The sequence below is a fragment of the Mytilus edulis genome, chromosome 2 (assembly GCF_963676685.1).
Source record: "Mytilus edulis chromosome 2, xbMytEdul2.2, whole genome shotgun sequence".
NCBI classification, from domain to species: Eukaryota; Metazoa; Mollusca; class Bivalvia; order Mytilida; family Mytilidae; genus Mytilus; species Mytilus edulis.
The window spans coordinates 49,778,837-49,797,807 of record NC_092345.1 but is presented as its reverse complement, the minus strand read 5'-3'; the positions used below and the strand labels follow the sequence as shown (position 1 = coordinate 49,797,807).

The following is an 18,971-nucleotide window of genomic DNA, read 5'->3' as shown; positions in this document are numbered from 1 at the left end:
AGCACTCCATGGCTGATATCATTGTCCATTCCTTGTTGTCAAATACATCATGTTATTAATGTACTTCAAATTACGCACGTTTTCAACAAGCATTGTGAAAGACGAAAAAAAAACATTTAATGCTTAATTTTACATTTATTGTGCTGTGTCGAAATACATTTTTTGTTCTTTTTATTTTCTACAAGAAAGAATTGTAAATATTCATATAGCTAAAATTTATTGCTTTATATTAAATAGATATACAAATTTTTTGTATTGTATCATTTTATAGTGTAGAGTTTCATTTGGTGTACATACACTGACCCCATTGTCATATTATTGTAGATCTCATGTCAAATAAAATTAAAAACAGATCTTTCGTATTTTATTGTTAATATGAAACACATTCTGCACTCTAGGTTTAAAATGTTTAGTTTTTATCAAATACTTGAGATACATCTATGCTTTAAAACCTGTTTCACACTACTTTGTCTTGACAAATATATATTTAAAAAAATGGAGAAAATGTTAGTTTTACCATTTTCAAATATTTGTTTACAGCAAAATGCATTGAGTGTGCAGGTAAAGGTAATGTCTTTGACTAGCTTGCTTGCTAGCTGAATTGTGAAGTCATTATTAGGTAAAGTATACTTCCCTCCTTTCGGAGTAGTCTAGTCCTTCAGACAGATAGATGGGTTATCTGTCGGACTAGTTTACTCTGAAAGGAGGGTTGTATACCTAACCTAAAGATGACTTCAAGGTTCAGCTAGCAAGCAAACTAGTCGAAGATATTACCCTTACCTACACATTCAATGCATTTTGCTGTAACTATTACAAACATTTAAGAGTAAAATAATCGTTAGAAAAAGTCAGAAGACTGGGGTTGAAACAGGTTTTACTTTTGTTTCAGAATTTACAATTGTAGATAGTCAACACAGCCTAATAATTGCTAATACTCAGATCATGAGTATTTAGCAAGAAAAAATAAGGAAAACAGAAAATGCCAAAATTTTGATATTTTGGACTAGTCTGCAAGAGTACTTTTCATCTGGATAAATTAACTATGATTTGGTAAATTCAGATGGACTACTGGACCAGTTTTTCACAGCCTTCAGCCTCATTTACATTCTATACATACCAAAAAAAATATGATTACTTGAATGATTAATTCGAAACCAACTGAACTCACCATTGGCAGTACCAAAAAAACATGATATAACCATATTTTTATTTACAATATTTTTGTGAACTTGACTTACTGAAGGTAAATCCACTGCCATAAACAATAATTTATAGTAAAACACACAAAACTTTCCTAAAATTGTCAAGAACAAAGTCAATCACATAGTAAATGTTTGTGCTATAAAATGGGACAGACAATTCCTGATTGGGAATGATGCAAGTAAAGAGGAAATCTAATATCCCAGTCCTACTTTAGGAATTGTTCACTTTGTAGTCTTGTTTCTGTATATACATATACAAAATAAAAACCATAGACATTGGAAGATTACTAAATTGGATAGTAGGAAGATAACAATGTAAAAAAATCAATTTTGAAATACAGGACAGCCAATTTTAAAATGATGCTGACAATTCACAACACACATTAATGACATACAAAGGTTTTGAGCAACACTCCACACTGAAAAATACGTATAGCAAGTGCAGCACTATGCGGGAAATAAAAGAATTGATTGTGTATCTCCTTGGATTTGCATTGTAAAGTTCTGTGTAGACTAATTTAATTTTACAATTGATTGTAATTACAAATCAAACCTAGTTATATTGAAACTGGCAGTGGTGCATAGCAACATATCACCAAATTCATATAGAAAATTTTTTCTGGTCAAATTACATACAAGTAAGGTATGTCCTTGTCAACAGACATTGCCTGATAGCAGATTACAAGTTCAAGGTAGATGTATAAATGACAAAAAAGAACTCTTATTTCTAGTGTATATGTAACTTGCTGGGTAAAGTCATGATTTATTTTATCCTGCCAAAGAATGCAGTGCAAATCTCACAAATTTGCTATCACTTTGTTGTCAATTGCCAGTCAAACCTTTTTATTATGGAATAACTAGTAATTTTAGAATTAAATTCTTCAACGGTCCTTGTCGGTTAAGTTTAAAAGCATTCGTGTAATTAATAATTTTGTTCAATATTTTTGTCTTATGATTAACAGACTTTGTCATTTTACTTAATAAAAGTACATTGTAATAAAATGGAAAAAAAATGACAAAGGAGCATGTAAAGATGATTCTAGATATAGAAAATCGACCAAACAAATGTAATTGCTGTTAATTGATCATTCAATGTTGTCCACAAAGACATCCAACAAGTCTTCCATCAGAAGGTACTAAAACTTTCAAGTAAAAAGTCTGGTTTTCCACCAAATATGATTCTTAAAAAAATTAAAACATTCATGGGTGCCTTTTGATCACTAAAACCATTTTTGCTAAAAATTAGAGTGTTTTAACAGTTTCAAAAAAGCTTGGTACAGAATTAGAATAAAATGTTCTTAAAAGTCATGTATAGCTCCAATTGTAATCAAACTGGTGAACATCTCAGTAATTGGACTTTATTTATTGACACATTTAATGTACAAAACTACTGCCACTAAAATTAATTTTGAATTATCAAAAGTTCAATCAAACATTCTGCTAGACCCTTCAATTTCCAAATGATAGGAAAAATAGTTTCCACATCTCTTTAAAATCTGAAATTATTAGTTTAAATGCCTACTAAAATAGGTTACATGGCTATTCAGGGACTAAAATTTTGGCTTTAGGATGAAATCTATTCCACCAGCTAATGTCAAATCTGAATAAACAGCAGAGCTAGAACACCTGATCCTGTATTTTAATAAGATTGCCATATGCCCAATCTTAAAACTGAATGTGTTTCCTGTATCAAAATAGATCTTTACCAAAATTGGTGGATTAATATTTTTTCCTTATTAAAGAAGATTTTTATTTGTGTGTGTGAATTTCCCACTTTGCTTACTATATTGCATCATTGCAACGTCTGCTTGCCTTTTGGACAGGTATCACCTGACCTAGACTTCATATCATGGATAATTGATCAAGGTTAAATTTGTTCGGCGAAGTTGTCATCTCTGAAACTATAAGCTGTAGATCAACTCCTTAGTTTTTGGAATGATTGTATAATATACATGTCTGTTTAAAGTCATTGTTCATCTGACCTTTACCTCAATTTCATGGTTCATTGGTTTATGCTAAGCCTGTTCTATTAAATACTAAATTATTTTATTTATTTGGTGTATCGAAAGATTGCAAGGTGTGCAAGTCAGGCAGAGTACTTGTTTGTTTCACAGCTATTTAGTCAATGTTGAGGTCTGTTTCTTAGGTACTTTAAGCAATCAAGTAATAACCATATTAGCAATCCGAACAGCTTTAGCTCTCTTCATATACACAGCGTAGTCAAACATTTCTTTGACAGCCTACATTTTGAACGGGTTTTTGTCATAGTATTAACTTAATTCTCTGAGACTTGAGAGCAAATTTGATAATTCATGTAGAGCAGGATTTTGGTTAGCTTGCTTGCTTGGTATGTATATTGTACAATTAAAATTGGGATTTGCCTATATATATTGTCTGAAGATGTCAATCTTAATTACAAAGCTTGATTAAACGTTTATACAAACAAAGCAAGCAAGTCCACCAAAGTTTTACAGTACAAGCATAAGGAAATTAGCTCTTCCATTTATTTAGGTATTCAGATGAATACTGCATACATAGTAGATGTAATCATGATTACAAAAGAGTGAAGAATGAAAAGACGACAAAAACTGAAATGTTTCTGCCATTATAAAATGTGAAAGTTTTGTTAGCAAAAGATATTTATTCTAGGATCTCCAATGAAGAAGAAAAAAACACGTTCAAGACATGGTAGTTCTGAAGGTGCTGGGATGATTAATCAGGGCAAAGGAAAGAGCCAACAGGTAAAAAGATGATTAAATCAATATAGCTGACCATAAAATATTGAACACAAAATTAAATTCCCTAATCCTTGACACATTTAAAAGTTCTAATGAGGAGATAAGTTGTGGGAAATGTTTGTTTTCATTTCTTTCCTGGTAGTGTCTCAGGGGTGGATCAAGCCACTTGAAGGGGTAGGGGTTTCTCAAAGCAGGACAAAGGGGGGGGGGGGTTCCAACTACTATATGTCTCCATTCAAATGCATTGATCGTCCAAAAAAAAATGGGGGGTTCCAACCCCCCGAACCCTCTCCCTGGATCCGCCAATGTGTCTACACATGCATTATATAACTGTATGTGATAAAAATAGAGTGAATTAAAATTAAGCTGGGCCTCTAAATTTTAAAATGAAGTGTGTTGTAGTTGTTTTTATTGATCCCTTACAGGCCAAGTTATCATTCTATTCTGGTTAAGGAAATTATCGTTTATATTTTCTATCTCATATTTCCTTACAATGAGGCCTTTAATGTTTAACACAAGTTTAAACTTATTGTCAATGGTTCCTTGTAGTCAAATGCAGCTGTTTCTTTCTTAACAAATGTAAGTTTATAAAAATCAATTGGACACTATTACTTAAATAAAAATTTAGATAGATTTAAAGGTTCATGAAATGAGTGGTTCTTTTGAATCTCCTTATTTAAAGATTTTTGTTCAAAATTCATGAAATGATTCTGATTCACTTTTCAAATAAAAGAACCCTTTATGAAAACCTAAATTTAGAAATTTGTCTGATGACTCGTATTCCTTGTACATAATTCTTTGTATGAAATTTTAATTTTTTTTCAAAAAAGCAACAAAACCATGTATTATTTGGTAAGTCCTGAAAATGTATTGTTTTGAAATTGATTAGTTGTTTGTTGGTTGCTTTATGTCCAGTGTCAAATAGTTCATGCTTATTCAGAATGATATTAATTAACGCCATACCCGTAGCCAGGGGGGGTTCGGGGGGTTCGGACGAACCCCCCCTTGAAAACTATTAAGCACTGTTAAAGTCGATGTTCTGTTCGAATTGTGACTGTTAAAGTCGAGTTTGTGAGTCAAACGAACCCCCCTTTGGAAATTCCTGGCTACGGGCCTGAACGCTTAGTCCAATACTGTAGCTATAAGATTGACCTTGAGAGATAATTAAGCGGCATAATCACATGATCAAAAGATTGATGTAGTAAACAGCTTTGTCTTAATTGTAAAGTTTGAATTGTTTATGTCTGCACATATTTATCAATTATTTTCATCATTTGGTAGAAGACGAGTCATTTAATATTTCCAAATTCACCCAGCTGATTATTCCCCTTGTTATATGGTTGAAATATAAATTTTCACAACATACTTCAGGTTGGTAGCCGAAGAAGAAGCAGTAATGCTCTGTCATCTCCCCCAGTCAAAATTACTATCGGTGGAAACGACATGGTCATGTTGTCACCAACATCAAGAAGAAGATCATCACCTCAGAAAACTATGAATTCTATACCACCACCATCAATACAAGCAATGACAAATTCCTTACCACCTGTCCCACCACCATCTCAGCCAATCACTAGTCACCAAACACCTGTTATACAGCAAAAACCTCCATCTCCAGTAATCACAGGTTAGTATCAATGAAGTCATTGTAGTAAATGTAGTCGTCTTTAAAAATTGTCCAGAATTGTTGATGAATCAATTAAAACAAATGCTCTATACAATGCAATATTTGATTTTACTTCTCCAGTGATAAACTGAGGCAATCTTTACCCTTCAGTGCTGACAAGCACTTTGATTTTCATTGTTCATTAAAAATTCATAATTTCACATCCTCTGATGTCATAAGATAAAGACAGTTGCATCATTAATGTCTGTAAATCAATAAATCATTAGTTGTATTTTAATTGATGATAAACAAAGTCAAGATTGGTATCATTAAAACATTATTTACAGATTTTGCTACATTGTTAAATTGATAACCAAAAATTTACAATAAGTTGATGCAAAGTATCAAGACCATCAAGATTATATCTAATATTTAATTTCCAATTATAAATACAACATATTGTTATATTGAGGAATTATTACGCATTTGCCAACAGATGCTTTTTCTGCGGTACATGTAAAATTGATTCATTGATACAATCTGTTGTTCTTAAACCATTCAGGTTGAAAAAAGCAAGATGATGGGCAGAAAATAACCTTAAAACATGTATTTAAAATAGAGTTGTTTTTCTATTGTAGCACCTGCACCTGCACCTCCAGTTAAACCAGTAACTCACTCACTTCCTCAACAGCCCAGTCGTCCTTCGGGGCTGGCTACAGCAAAGCCACAGACAAAATTAATTGGTAAGTCATTATGCTATAGGTAAGTGGTAGTTTCTGGTGATCAATGTTAAAGTGTCTAACAATATAAATAAATAGAAACATCAGGTACATGTCAAAAGCTTGTTCAACAACTGTTATGTCAGATTGCTTGCAAATTTAATTTTGAAATTAGTCTTCACATTACATTAAGAAAGACATTTTAAGACAAAGATATGTATGTTTTGACCTATTTTGTCTGGATATTGCAAATGCTAACATTTGATGGCTCAAAATTTATTATCAGTGTGCTAACTTGAAATGTAAATCATGATAAAATTTTTCTTATATTTGGGCGAACTATACATATTTTTGATGGAAGACCTAATACAAAAATGAGAAAATTTTAAATGACTAACCTTTTTAAAATGGCTGGATCCGCCCCTGTAGTTCATTTTTAACCGGATTTTTGTGACAAAAATGTCGGTTATTGATTTGGGGATGTACGGCGGGCGGCCGGGCGGCCGGGCGGTCGGGCGGCCGGGCGGTCGGGCGGGCGGGCGGGCGGCAATCAAATGTTGTCCGTGCATTAACTCATGAACCGTTCAACCAAAGCTTTTAAAATTTTAATATGTTATTACTGACAACTATACGAAGGTCAAGTTCAATAATGGCGATTTTGACTTTTACCGTTCAGGAGTTGTGGTTCTTGAAAGGCGGCAATCAAATGTTGTCCGTGCATTTACTCATGAACTGTTCAACCAAAGCTTTTAAAATTTTAATATGTTATTACTGACAACTATACGGAGGTCAAGTTCAATAATGGCGATTTTGACTTTTACCGTTCAGGAGTTATGGTTCTTGAAAGATTGAAAAATGGAGTTTTCAGTCGTGTCCGTGCATTTACTCATGAACTGTTCTACCAAAGCTTCCCAAATTTTAATATGTTGTTACTAATGACAGAATGGAGGTCAAGTTCAATAATGACGATTTTGACTTTTACCGTTCAGGAGTTATGGTTCTTGAAAGATTGAAAAATGGTGTTTTCCGTCGTGTCCGTGCATTTTCTCATGAACCATTCAACCAAAGCTTTTGAAATTTTAATATGTTGTTACTGATGACAAAATAGAGGTCAAGTTCCATAATGACGATTTTGAATTTTACTGTTCAGGAGTTATGGTTCTTGAAAGATCGTAAAATGGCGTTTCAATTCACGTTGTTGCATTTACTCATGAACCATTCAATCTAAGCTTTTCAAATATTATTATTTCAAAATGATGATACTGATGACAAAATGGAGGTCAAATTTGATATTGATGATTTTCACTTTCACCATTCATCAGTAATGGTTCTTGTGATATTGCCAGGACACAAATAAATGTAAATAAATCCGGTTTGCTGTCGTTGTGACAGCCTCTTGTATATTTGTGTTGTTGTAAAGGTATGTTTGAAGTTATATGTAATAATTGGATACTACAGTTGACAGGCTTTATTAAGAGTATATTTTATTTTAGTTCCAACAGTACCAGTACCTACTGGCAACACTATGAATATCTCTCCTCCCAGTTTATCACCTCCACCATTGCTTGTGGAGAAGAGAGTTCCAGATTTTCATCCATTGTCACCAACCAAGTCCCATGAAGATTCAGCTGACAATTTACTGGATTTTTACCTTGGAGAAGATAATAATAGCAGTAGTCCTAAACCTAGTCCACCTAAAACAGCACCTCCTGCTCCACCTGGTGCTACTATATGTATGTATATTTGATACTGTAAATTCAGAAAAAATTGCATTCATTTTGTAATTTAAGACTAGAATGTGATTTTAATTTTTGAGATATTGGAAAAAATACAATTTAATTTATATAAAAAAAAAATCAAAATGCAAGTTTTTACTATTGCAATTATTACCCTGTTGCATTTTTCGCAATAATAAAAACATCGTAGAAATTACAAGTCATTGTATGCTGAGAACATTTTCTAAGACAAAAAGCAAACAAGCTAATAATTGTGGTTCTGTGAACATTATTAGGATTTTAGAAAATTTATGTAAAGAGCTGAAAAAGAACCTAAAATGAGTAAAATGTACGTTATTTTTTCACAGTTTGTTTATATTTTCTGAATGAATACCAAATATAACTCTGTAAAACCAGCAAGTACTAGTTTATTATTTTTTCACCAAGTTAACAACCCTAGTTTCTACTGTTTGTTATGTATTTTAGCTGCTAGTGGAGTAGGAGTAAGATTTGGATCAAGTTCCAGTAATCCTAATTTATCGACCATGGCTCCTGGGTTATCTACCCCTGGCAGTGGAGGAGGAGGAGGAACAAACTCTATACGACCAATACAGGCAGATAAAACGCCTGTTCCTCAGGTTAAAAAGGTATGACATGTTCTTATTCCTCACTCATTAAAACATACTTAATTCACACAAATATATATAGATAGAATAATAACTAAACATGGTTTTAAACAATGTTGTTGTTGTACAAGACTAAAGAAGGGGCAGAATGTGTAAATTTGAAGTGAAGGACCATAAAAAAATCTGTAACCCTGCATAATGTTGAAGATAAAATTCTATTGAAACACATCAAATTTACCACACTAAGGATTTTATCAGTGACTGTATAAGACCAATATTTTTACTATCAAAGTATTTTTACTGCCCAAAATAGTAGTTGTAGTATAGATGCATATACGTCCTTTTTTTCTGCCATAGAATAATGTTATAGTATAGAAACAAATTTCGTATTTAGTTTTGCTTTGGGAATTATCTCTTTAAGATGATGTCTCCTTTTTAGCTCACCTGGCCCAAAGGGCCAAGTGAGCTTTTCCCATCACTTGGCGTCCGTCGTCCGTCGTCTGTCGTCCGTCGTCCGTCGTCTGTCGTCCGTCGTCGTCTGGCGTCGTTAACTTTTACAAACATCTTCTCCTCTGAAACTACTGGGCCAAATTACACCAAACTTGTCCATAACCATCATTGGGGTATCTAGTTTAAAAAATGTGTTCGGTGACCCGGCCAACCATCCAAGATGGCCACCATGGCTAAAAATAGAACATAGGGGTAAAATGCAGTTTTTGGCTTATAACTCAAAAATCAAAGCATTTAGAGCAAATATGACAAGGGGTTAAATTGTTAAACAGGTCAAAATCTATCTGCCCTGAAATTTTCAGATAAATCGGATATCCTGTTGTTGGGTTGCTGCCCCTGAATTAGTAATTTTAAGGAAATTTTGCTGTTTTTGGTTATTATCTTGAATATTATTATAGATAGAGATAAACTGTAAACAGCAATAATGTTCAGCAAAGTAAGATTTACAAATAAGTCAACATGACCGAAATGGTCAGTTGACGCCTTTAGGAGTTATTGCCCTTTATAGTCAATTTTTAACCATTTTTCGTAAATCTTAGTTATCTTTTACAAAAATCTTCTCCTCTGAAACTACTTGGCCAAATCAATCCAAACTTGGCCAAAACCATCTTTGGGGTATGTAGTTTCAAAAATGTGTCCGGTGACCCGGCCATCCAATCAATATGGCTGCCATGGCTAAAAATAGAATCTGGGGTAAAATGCAGTTTTTGGCTTATAACTCAAAAACCAAAGCATTTATAGTAAATCTGACAGGGGTAAAATTGTTTATCAGGTAAAGATCTACCTGCCCTGAAATTTTCTGATGAATCTGACAACCCAGTTTTGGGATGCCGCCCCAGAGTTAGTAATTTTAAGGAAATTTTGCTGTTTTTGGTTATTATCTTGAATATTATTATAGATAGAGATAAACTGTACACAGCAATAATGTTCAGCAAAATAAGATTTACAAATAAGTCAAAATGACCACAATGGTCAGTTGACCCGTTTAGGAGTTATTGCCCTTTATAGTCAATTTTTAACCATTTTTCGTAAATCTTAGTTATCTTTTACAAAAATCTTCTCCTCTGAAACTACTTGGCCAAATCAATCCAAACTTGGCCAAAACCATCTTTGGGGTATGTAGTTTCAAAAATGTGTGCGGTGACCCGGCCATCCAACCAAAATGAAAAAAAAAAAATCTGGAGTAAAGGTGTTTATCAGGTCAAGATTTATCTGCTCTGAAATTTTCGGATGAATCAGACAACCTGTTGTTGGGTTGCTGATCCTGAATTGTTAGTTTTAAGGAAATTTTGCTGTATTTGGTTATTATCTTGAATACTATTATAGATAGAGATAAACTGTAAACAGCAATAATGTTCAGCAAAGTAAGATTTACAAATAAGTCAACGTGACTGAAATGGTCAATTGACCCCCTATGGAGTTATTGTCCTTTATAGTCAATTTTTAACAATTTTCATAAAATTTGTAAATTTTTTCTAACATTTTTCACTGAAACTATTGGGCCAAGTTCATTATAGATAGAGATAATTTTCAGCAGCAAGAATTATCAGTAAAGTAAGATGTACAAACACATCACCATCACCAAAACACAATTTTGTCATGAATCCATCCTCTTCCTTTCAGGGTTCGTACGGGTCCTTGAATCCTGGAAAAGTCATGGATTTTTATTTTGTGGGGAGAAGGCCTTTAAAAGTCCTGGAAAGCTATATTTTAGTGATAAGTCCTTGAAAAGTCCTGGAAAGCTATTATTGCTTGAACTGTAAACTTTATTAGGTGTCTATAAACATTTTACGTAGTTTTTGTCGAAACTGTTTCCTAAATAGAGCTACATACAAGGTCCCAGTTTGATAACCAGTCTTGGTAAATGTAAAATGAGGATTTCAAAATTCGTTTCTTCATAATTTTTGGTGAAAATATATGACCGACCTGGTTCCCTGTAATCCCATAATTGTTGCAGTTTGCTTCATTCAATCACATTATTAGTTTAAGATACCAGTTATCGGTATATTTAAAAAAAAGGCTTGTCATTGATCAGTTGATACAAGAGAAAAATACCAGGTAACTGCCATTTTCAGTACAAAAAATGGCTGGTGAGGGGAGTAGCGATGTGAAGACAAAAGGCAGCCTTTGTCTGAAAGACATTTGAAACATGGGAGAATCTGCATCAAAATATTTACTTGAATAAATACTTTCACACTGATGTGTAGGTCAAAGAATCACTTATTTTACCCTTTGGTTTCCTGTTTTTTTGGGTATGGAAATTTCATAAAACATCCTTGAAAAGTCATGGAAAAGTCCTTGAAAAATGGAACAAAAAAGGTGTATGAACCCTGTCCTTTGTTTAATATTCATAAAGACCAAGGTGAGCGACACAGGCTCTTTAGAGCCTCTAGTTTTTCAAGACCACATGTTTTGTTCAATAAAGTTATATTTTTATGCTGGTTTTGAATTGAATATAAACTTCCTACAGATGTTTTGCTTTTGCAGTATTTTTATACGACCGCAAATTTTGAAAAAATTTTCGTCGTATATTGCTATCACGTTGGCGTCTGCGTCGTCGTCGTCGTCGTCGTCGTCGTCGTCGTCGTCCGGCGTCCGAATACTTTTAGTTTTCGCACTCTAACTTTAGTAAAAGTGAATGGAAATCTATGAAATTTTAACACAAGGTTTATGACCACAAAAGGAAGGTTGGTATTGATTTTGGGAGTTTTGGTCCCAACAGTTTAGGAATTAGGGGCCAAAAAGGGACCCAAATAAGCATTTTTCTTGGTTTTCGCACCATAACGTTAGTATAAGTAAATAGAAATCTATGAAATTTAAACACAAGGTTTATGACCATAAAAGAAAGGTTGGGTTTGATTTTGGGAGTTTTGGTCCCAACATAATAAGGGGCCCAAAGGGTCCAAAATTAAACTTTTGTTTGATTTCATCAAAATTGAATAATTTGGTTTCTTTGATATGCTGAATCTAACTGTCATGACTGTGTATGTAGATTCTTAACTTTTGGTCCCGTTTTCAAATTGGTCTACATTAAGGTCCAAAGGGTCCAAAATTAAACTTAGTTTGATTTTGACAAAAAATGAATCAGTTAGGTTCTTTGATATGCTGAATCTAAAAATGTACTTAGATTCTTGATTATTGGCCCAGTTTTCAAGTTGGTCCAAATCGGGGTCCAAAATTAAACTTTGTTTGATTTCATCAAAAATTGAATAAATGGGGTTCTTTGATATTCCAAATCTAACTGTGTATGTAGATTCTTCATTTTTGGTCCTGTTTTCAAATTGGTCTACACTAAAGTCCATAGGGTCCAAAATTAAACTTAGTCTGATTTTAACAAAAATTGAAATCTTGAAGTTCTTTGATATGCTGAATCCAAAAATGTACTTAGATTTTTTATTATGGGCCCAGTTTTCAAGTTGGTCCAAATCAGGATCTAAAATTATTATATTAAGTATTGTGTAATAGCAAGTCTTTTCAATTGCACAGTATTGCGCAATGGCAAGAAATATCTAATTGCACAATATTGTGAAATATCAAATTTTTTTTTAATTAGAGTTATCTTTCTTTGTCCAGAATAGTAAGCAAGAAATATCTAATTGCAAAATATTGTGCAATAGCAAGATTTTTTTTTAATTGGAGTTATCTTTCTTTGTCCAGAATCAACTTAAATCTTTGTTATATACAATATACAATGTATATTCACTTTTTACTACCAACTGATAAATTAAAATAATCTTTACCATTCAGTGATAACAAGCAGTTTTTTTACATCTTAATATTTTATGATGTATTTAAATGAGTAGTTATTGTTGCAAACTCCATTAGAAATTTTAATTGAGATTAGTTTTGGAATAAGGGAAAGGGGGATGTGATTAAAAAAATTGGGTTCAATTTTTCTCATTTGAAATTTCATAAATAAAAAAGAAAATTTCTTCAAACATTTTTTTGAGAGGATTAATATTCAACAGCATAGTGAATTGCTCTAAGAGAAACAAAAATTTTAAGTTCATTAGAACACATTCATTCTGTGTCAGAAACCTATGCTGTGTCAACTATTTAATCACAATCCAAATTTAGAGCTGAATCCAGCTTGAATGTTGTGTCCATACTTGCCCTAACCGTTCAGGGTTCAACCTCTGCGGTCGTATAAAGCTACGCCCTGCGGAGCATCTGGTTCAGTAATGCTATCAAGGCATACATTACTTATTAGGATGCTATTTTCAATTTTAGGATACTTTTAAGGTAAAGAACGCTGGTTCTTGGTCAAGCTTAGCAAACATGTCAACTCCTTCATCTCAAAAGAAGGGACCCAGTGCAATGCAAAGCTTTGAACAGTTTAAAAAAGCAGCCAAACAGAAGGAAGAGAGGGTAAGAAAAATTTCTTTAAAAGATTTTTAAATGGATGATTAAACTACTCTGAAAAATGTTAATGCATCTTGGATTGGGGTGTGTGTCACATATCAAAAGTCAGTTCACTCTGAATTAACACCAAATATATTTACATGCTCTTTCTAAGGCCAAAAACATGATCAAATAGAATGTAAGAATTACAACATTTATTGTGTAACATTGTTTTGTCTAAGTATTTAAGTTTTGAGATAACTTAGCAAGAATATTAATTACATTATTTTTTGTAAACTTCAACTTCAAATTGTTTTTCTCTCGTATTCCAGGACAAAATGATGAAAGAACAAGAAGAAAAGAGGAAATTTAATAAAGAAATGGAGGAAAGAAATAGACAGAGATCAGAAATGGAGAAACTTAGGTTTGTTAATTGAGATCAAAATTGAAATTCAAGATAATATAAGATGAAGTCGTATTTATAGACTTAATGGTCCTGAAAAAGATATGGCTTTCGATATTAGTTTTACAAACACTGAAGTATTGTTTTAAAAAAAACATAAATAGGAAAATGAGTCAATAAGAGTATTTATTGTATTTCTTTTTGCAGAGAACGTGAAGAAGAGGAAGCATTAGATGCTGCAAGAAAATCAAGTAATGATGACGCTGCTCGCCAAAGAGAGGCTGACAGAAAAGCAAAAGAAATAGAACGTAGAAAGGAACAGGAGAGAAGACGACGTGAAGCTGTTAGTCTAATTTCTATGTTTATTTCAATTTAAAATGTCTGTGAAAGAATAAGGATAAAAGCTATCTACTTCTATTTTAGACTCTTATATAATGCACGTTTGTTTATTACACATAATTACACATACTGTTAAAATTATGCTTTATCGATTTTAAAAGCAAACAAAGTTAGATGAATCTTGTAAATTTTCTCACCACAACATGACCAACATAACCAATTTAAACTGCTATCAGTCAATCAATTGACATTTAAATTTAAATCATTTATTAGATGAAGTTGTTTAAGTATATTTACATGGTTTGGTCAAACAGATATTTTATAGTTGCTTAAATTATTTCATTTGGACTGTGATGGATAGATGTCTCATTGGTGATACATCTCCATATTTTTGTTCTGCCTGCAACTAAAGAAACAAAATGCAAGACATCAGGAATACAACCTTGCTTTCAGAGAGCTTTTTTAAAATCATTTATTTCTATCTTTCAGATGGCAAACAGAATAGATATGAATGCTCAGAGTGATTTAATGGCCTCATTTGAAGAAATGATGTGAATTATTCTGTGTTATATACAAGATTCATCAAAGACAGACAAGCCAGAACACAGGTCACATAAACATTCCTCAATGGCTATGATTTGTCCATTCCATATAATTATTTATGAAGTGTAAAGATTTTTGAAAGTGCATAACTATATATCAACGTGGAATGTTCATCAGAGGTTCAAATGCTTACTGATTCATGTTACTGGTTAAAATTGCTATTGCAACAAGAAACAGCAGTATGAAATGTCATGAAATGATGTGATGTTAATTGAGTGGATAAGTGATTGTGTTCTGTACTAGAATCATTTAAAGACTGAAAAAGAATTTAAAATTTTGGTTTCTTTTGAAGGGATGATCCTGTAGTTTTATATAACATCAATAACTTTACAAATCTAATAAGCAGTCCTGATCTAAAATGTTAGTTGTGTATGACATGAATATTGGTCTTAAGTAATCTGGTGTGCCCTTTTTTTATACAACTTATTCAAAGTGGTCAGTGGTAGCTGAAAAAACAAACAAACATATAAATGTGCAAATTCACAAACAATGCAGGATAAAGACTTGTTTTTGCAACAATTTGCCTCTTTTGCAAGTTTTTGTTCTTAAAAAATTAAGCTAAAATATTAAATTGAAAATTTAATTTAGAGTTCTTCTTTTGCAAGTTTTTTTTCCAGTACTCAAATTAAGGAAGGATAATGATAACAAGAAGAAATCAGAAATATTTAAATATTTCCCATGAAATAATTTATAAAAATAAGATTTGTCTCGTTATATGGAGGAATATCTTCCTACTGTGCTGAAAATTTGAAACTGTCAATATTTTTGTAAACAGCAACTCAAAATATTGAGAACTTTTTTAAGTGCTCTTTCTAAGAACGCTGATCTCTGAAAAGATGTTGTTTATTCTTGAGTGTTTAGTTGTTATGTTTATAAATATATATCTCTGTTGTTCAAAGTATATGTGAAGAATGTAATTATGTTTTCTATTTTCAGTAGAAATATTTAAGATGTAAAAGAAATTGTAGTGACGTAGAAACCATTTAGTAATTAATATATGCATGTAAAAAGTTCAAATGGGAGATAATTCTCTACTAACATAATTTGAAGGTGTTGACTATGAACCAGAAATTAAGAACAAGTAAATACTTTTCATAAGATCAACAACAGAAAATGGGACTTTCTAGGCTGTTAAAAGCATTTGTATTATTATTTAGATAAATGGTTGTACTTAAAAATTACGATTCCATTATCTCTCGGATTCAAACTTTTTTTTTTTTTTACTTTTTTACTTTGTATGTAACATAATGAATAGTTTTTCATATAGAATTCATTTTGGTATGCAAGATGATATTTGTAAACAGTAGTGGATAGAATAAACCATGCAGATAGAGATGATGCTTTACCTCTTAAGAATCGGTAATGTTGGTGTGAAATTGTACATAGAGAATTCCATCATTGGAATAGGTATATGTTATTAAAACACTAATTTATTACAATATTGAATGTAGATAGTTGTGCATAATATTTTGTTGGGACAAGTGTTTTGTTGATGGCAGGAAAATTCTGTGCATATGATAATGTTGTCTTGAAATGAATTGCTATAAGTTATTGTGTGTAAATATGTATATTACATTTAATCTACATGTATGAATTTAGTATAAATAATGTTTGTCTTGAATGTGTTTGTGAACTCTGAAAAAAGGCATAAAATATATATCAAAAAACTGAAAACAGACATTATTTTATCAGTGTTTTCTTGGAAGAATAATAACTTCTTGAGTTTGTAATTATTTTGCATGTTGAGTTTGAAATCATAGATGTTTTTTCCAGTAATCAGTGTTTTAATTTTAGTGTTGTGAGGAATGACAAATCTTGTACAGACATATATACATGGTGCAATTTTGCTATTTAAAAAGCAATTTGAATGAGAATTTTGGGCAAATTTTTCTGCCTGTTTTAACAGTACTGTAATGGGAAATGATGTTAGCTATATATTTCACCTATAACCATTTCCCCATATCTTGAATAGCGCCATATCTTGAATGAAGATTATTTTGAAAGTTCTGAATTGGGAAAAGAAGTCCCATAAAAAATTGATTAAAAAAAGAAAATATGACTTAATTATTGTACAATCGAATTTATTTATGATTCAATGAGTAAAGGCTTAAGTAAGCCAGACATATTCCAGATCTTTAATCAACATTTATTCTTTAAGATCAGGGTATCCCAAAATAATTTGAACCAGATAGTCATTTTACCTAAGTTTTAGTCTCCTTAGACTTTGAAACTAGGGGCATCCAATCCTTCAAGAGCAATGAATTTGAAATAAATGATAATTTTTTACTTCCCACATGTGAAACACCTGTCCACTATGATAAAGAAACTCTTATTTTGTTTAAAGGCACATACTTTCTAATACTGTACATTGACTTGATGGTGACTAAGCTATTTCAAATACAGGAAGATTTTTGAACAACCTTTGGACATTACAGTTTACATCATCAATAAAGCTCACTGCCATAGAACTAAATGTACAAATAGTGTAAAGGATCAACACACTATTTAAAATAGTCTTTGTTCAGGATATTGGTTTTAGACATATTTCATTGTAAATACAATTGATGCAACAGGGTGCTAAGATTAGAGGTGGATGAATGAATGCATGTTCATGGTTCAAAACATTCATTTTAACACAAACACCAAAGCTGTATAAATTACATGTTCATTTTTATATTGTTTTGTTTATTATTGTCCTCATTTATTTTGTGTTTGTTAAGTACAGATATAGTAATAAAGATTTGTAACAGTTGTTTGAAAGTAGATCATTTGTCAGGTATACTGTGTATGCCAATATAATAGAAAAACAAAGGATGGTTGATAATAGCATTTGTTTAATTTGACAGTGTAATCAGATAAATTTTTAAGGCACAATTACAGCCATTACTATAGAAAAAAAAAGATTTTTTGTGTTAACTAGTTTTCTCAAGTGTTTGTTCAGTTCAGTTTGGTAAAGGAGCTATTTTATAAGTGGGATTGGGTTGAGGATGAACAACACTTATTTTTGAACAGCATACCCCCACCATCAACAATTTTTATTTTCATTTGTAATAAAGTTGTATTTACATCCACTCATATAATCCACAGAAAAAATATGTGGTTTTCAACCTATCCATACCTTTTCCTAGAAAAGCCCTAATATTTGTAGAGTCAAATTTATTTTGCTTCAGAGTAGTTCATGTAAAACAAGTGAAAATCTAAAACTAAATATGTAAACACTTCAAATAATACTAAAGAAAATACTATTAAAAAAGAAAAACTAAATTTAGAAAAAAACAAACAAGCAGTTATTTTGTACTGATTGGTTGTATGTATGGAGTAATTGTAGTTGTATTTATTCATGAACCATTAAGTCTAAACTCATATTTTCATTGTAAACATCCTATTGTACATTGTATTTACCATTATACAGCTAGCTGTATCATTAAACACATTAACATTTTTGTGTGAAGAAATCTGAAATTTTTACTTGCTGCATTTTCTGAATTGTGAGACATGAAATTCATTGATTAGTATGATAAAACTTTTAGATAATTATATTGTATACAATAATGAACAAAATCTAATGATGAATTTAAATCACGTTGAAATAGATAAATCTCCCAAGAAAGGAAATAAAATATCATATAATTATATATGAACAAGTACTCTTAAAACGTACCAGTTTTTTTTCAAAAACAAAATTTTTTATGATTTTATTATTTTATTAATTAGATTGAGTTAAGTTGAAAACATCTATTGTATTTAATTCCTATTAAAATTTAATTTTGACTAGATATTAGCATGTGTAAAGAGTATTATCATGTCTTCTAAGCTAGAAAATACAGCATAAAATATGTGTCATATCATTCATAATTTCTCTTCCACAAAGCATGAAGTTGATATTTTTGTTACGTAATTATGTACAGCCGAATAAAGATGGCAATACTGAATTTGACTTATTTGTTTTTACCCGGGAAGATGTAACCAATTTAAGTAAACCTACGTCAGTTAAATAGGATTTCCTCAGGGTTACATTTGTTGTCTGTTGTCACATTGATTAACTTAACATTTATCACTGTTTGGCCAACAAAGTGGATCACTTTCTTCATCTCTGTCACTCTATATATTAACTTGCAACATTTCTTTTTGAAAATTAACAGAATTAAACCAAAACATTCACAAATTCT

At 31.7% G+C, this 18,971-nt stretch overlaps 1 protein-coding gene across 8 annotated transcripts in view; it reads left to right on the top strand.

The window, feature by feature from the left end:
• LOC139512373 (bromodomain-containing protein 3-like) overlaps positions 1–18,734 on the top strand; it is a 37,603-nt gene extending 18,869 nt beyond the window's left edge. For all 8 annotated transcript variants that reach the window (XM_071299970.1, XM_071299971.1, XM_071299969.1 and 5 more), the window contains 9 exons: positions 3,852–3,943; positions 5,312–5,567; positions 6,185–6,289; positions 7,759–7,998; positions 8,467–8,627; positions 13,347–13,484; positions 13,790–13,881; positions 14,068–14,203; positions 14,689–18,734. In XM_071299970.1, the coding sequence (XP_071156071.1) occupies positions 3,852–3,943; positions 5,312–5,567; positions 6,185–6,289; positions 7,759–7,998; positions 8,467–8,627; positions 13,347–13,484; positions 13,790–13,881; positions 14,068–14,203; positions 14,689–14,754 (1,286 nt within the window). In that variant the 3' untranslated portion in view covers positions 14,755–18,734. The remainder of the gene's footprint in view (positions 1–3,851; positions 3,944–5,311; positions 5,568–6,184; positions 6,290–7,758; positions 7,999–8,466; positions 8,628–13,346; positions 13,485–13,789; positions 13,882–14,067; positions 14,204–14,688) is intronic.
• Positions 18,735–18,971: the final 237 nt, after the last annotated feature.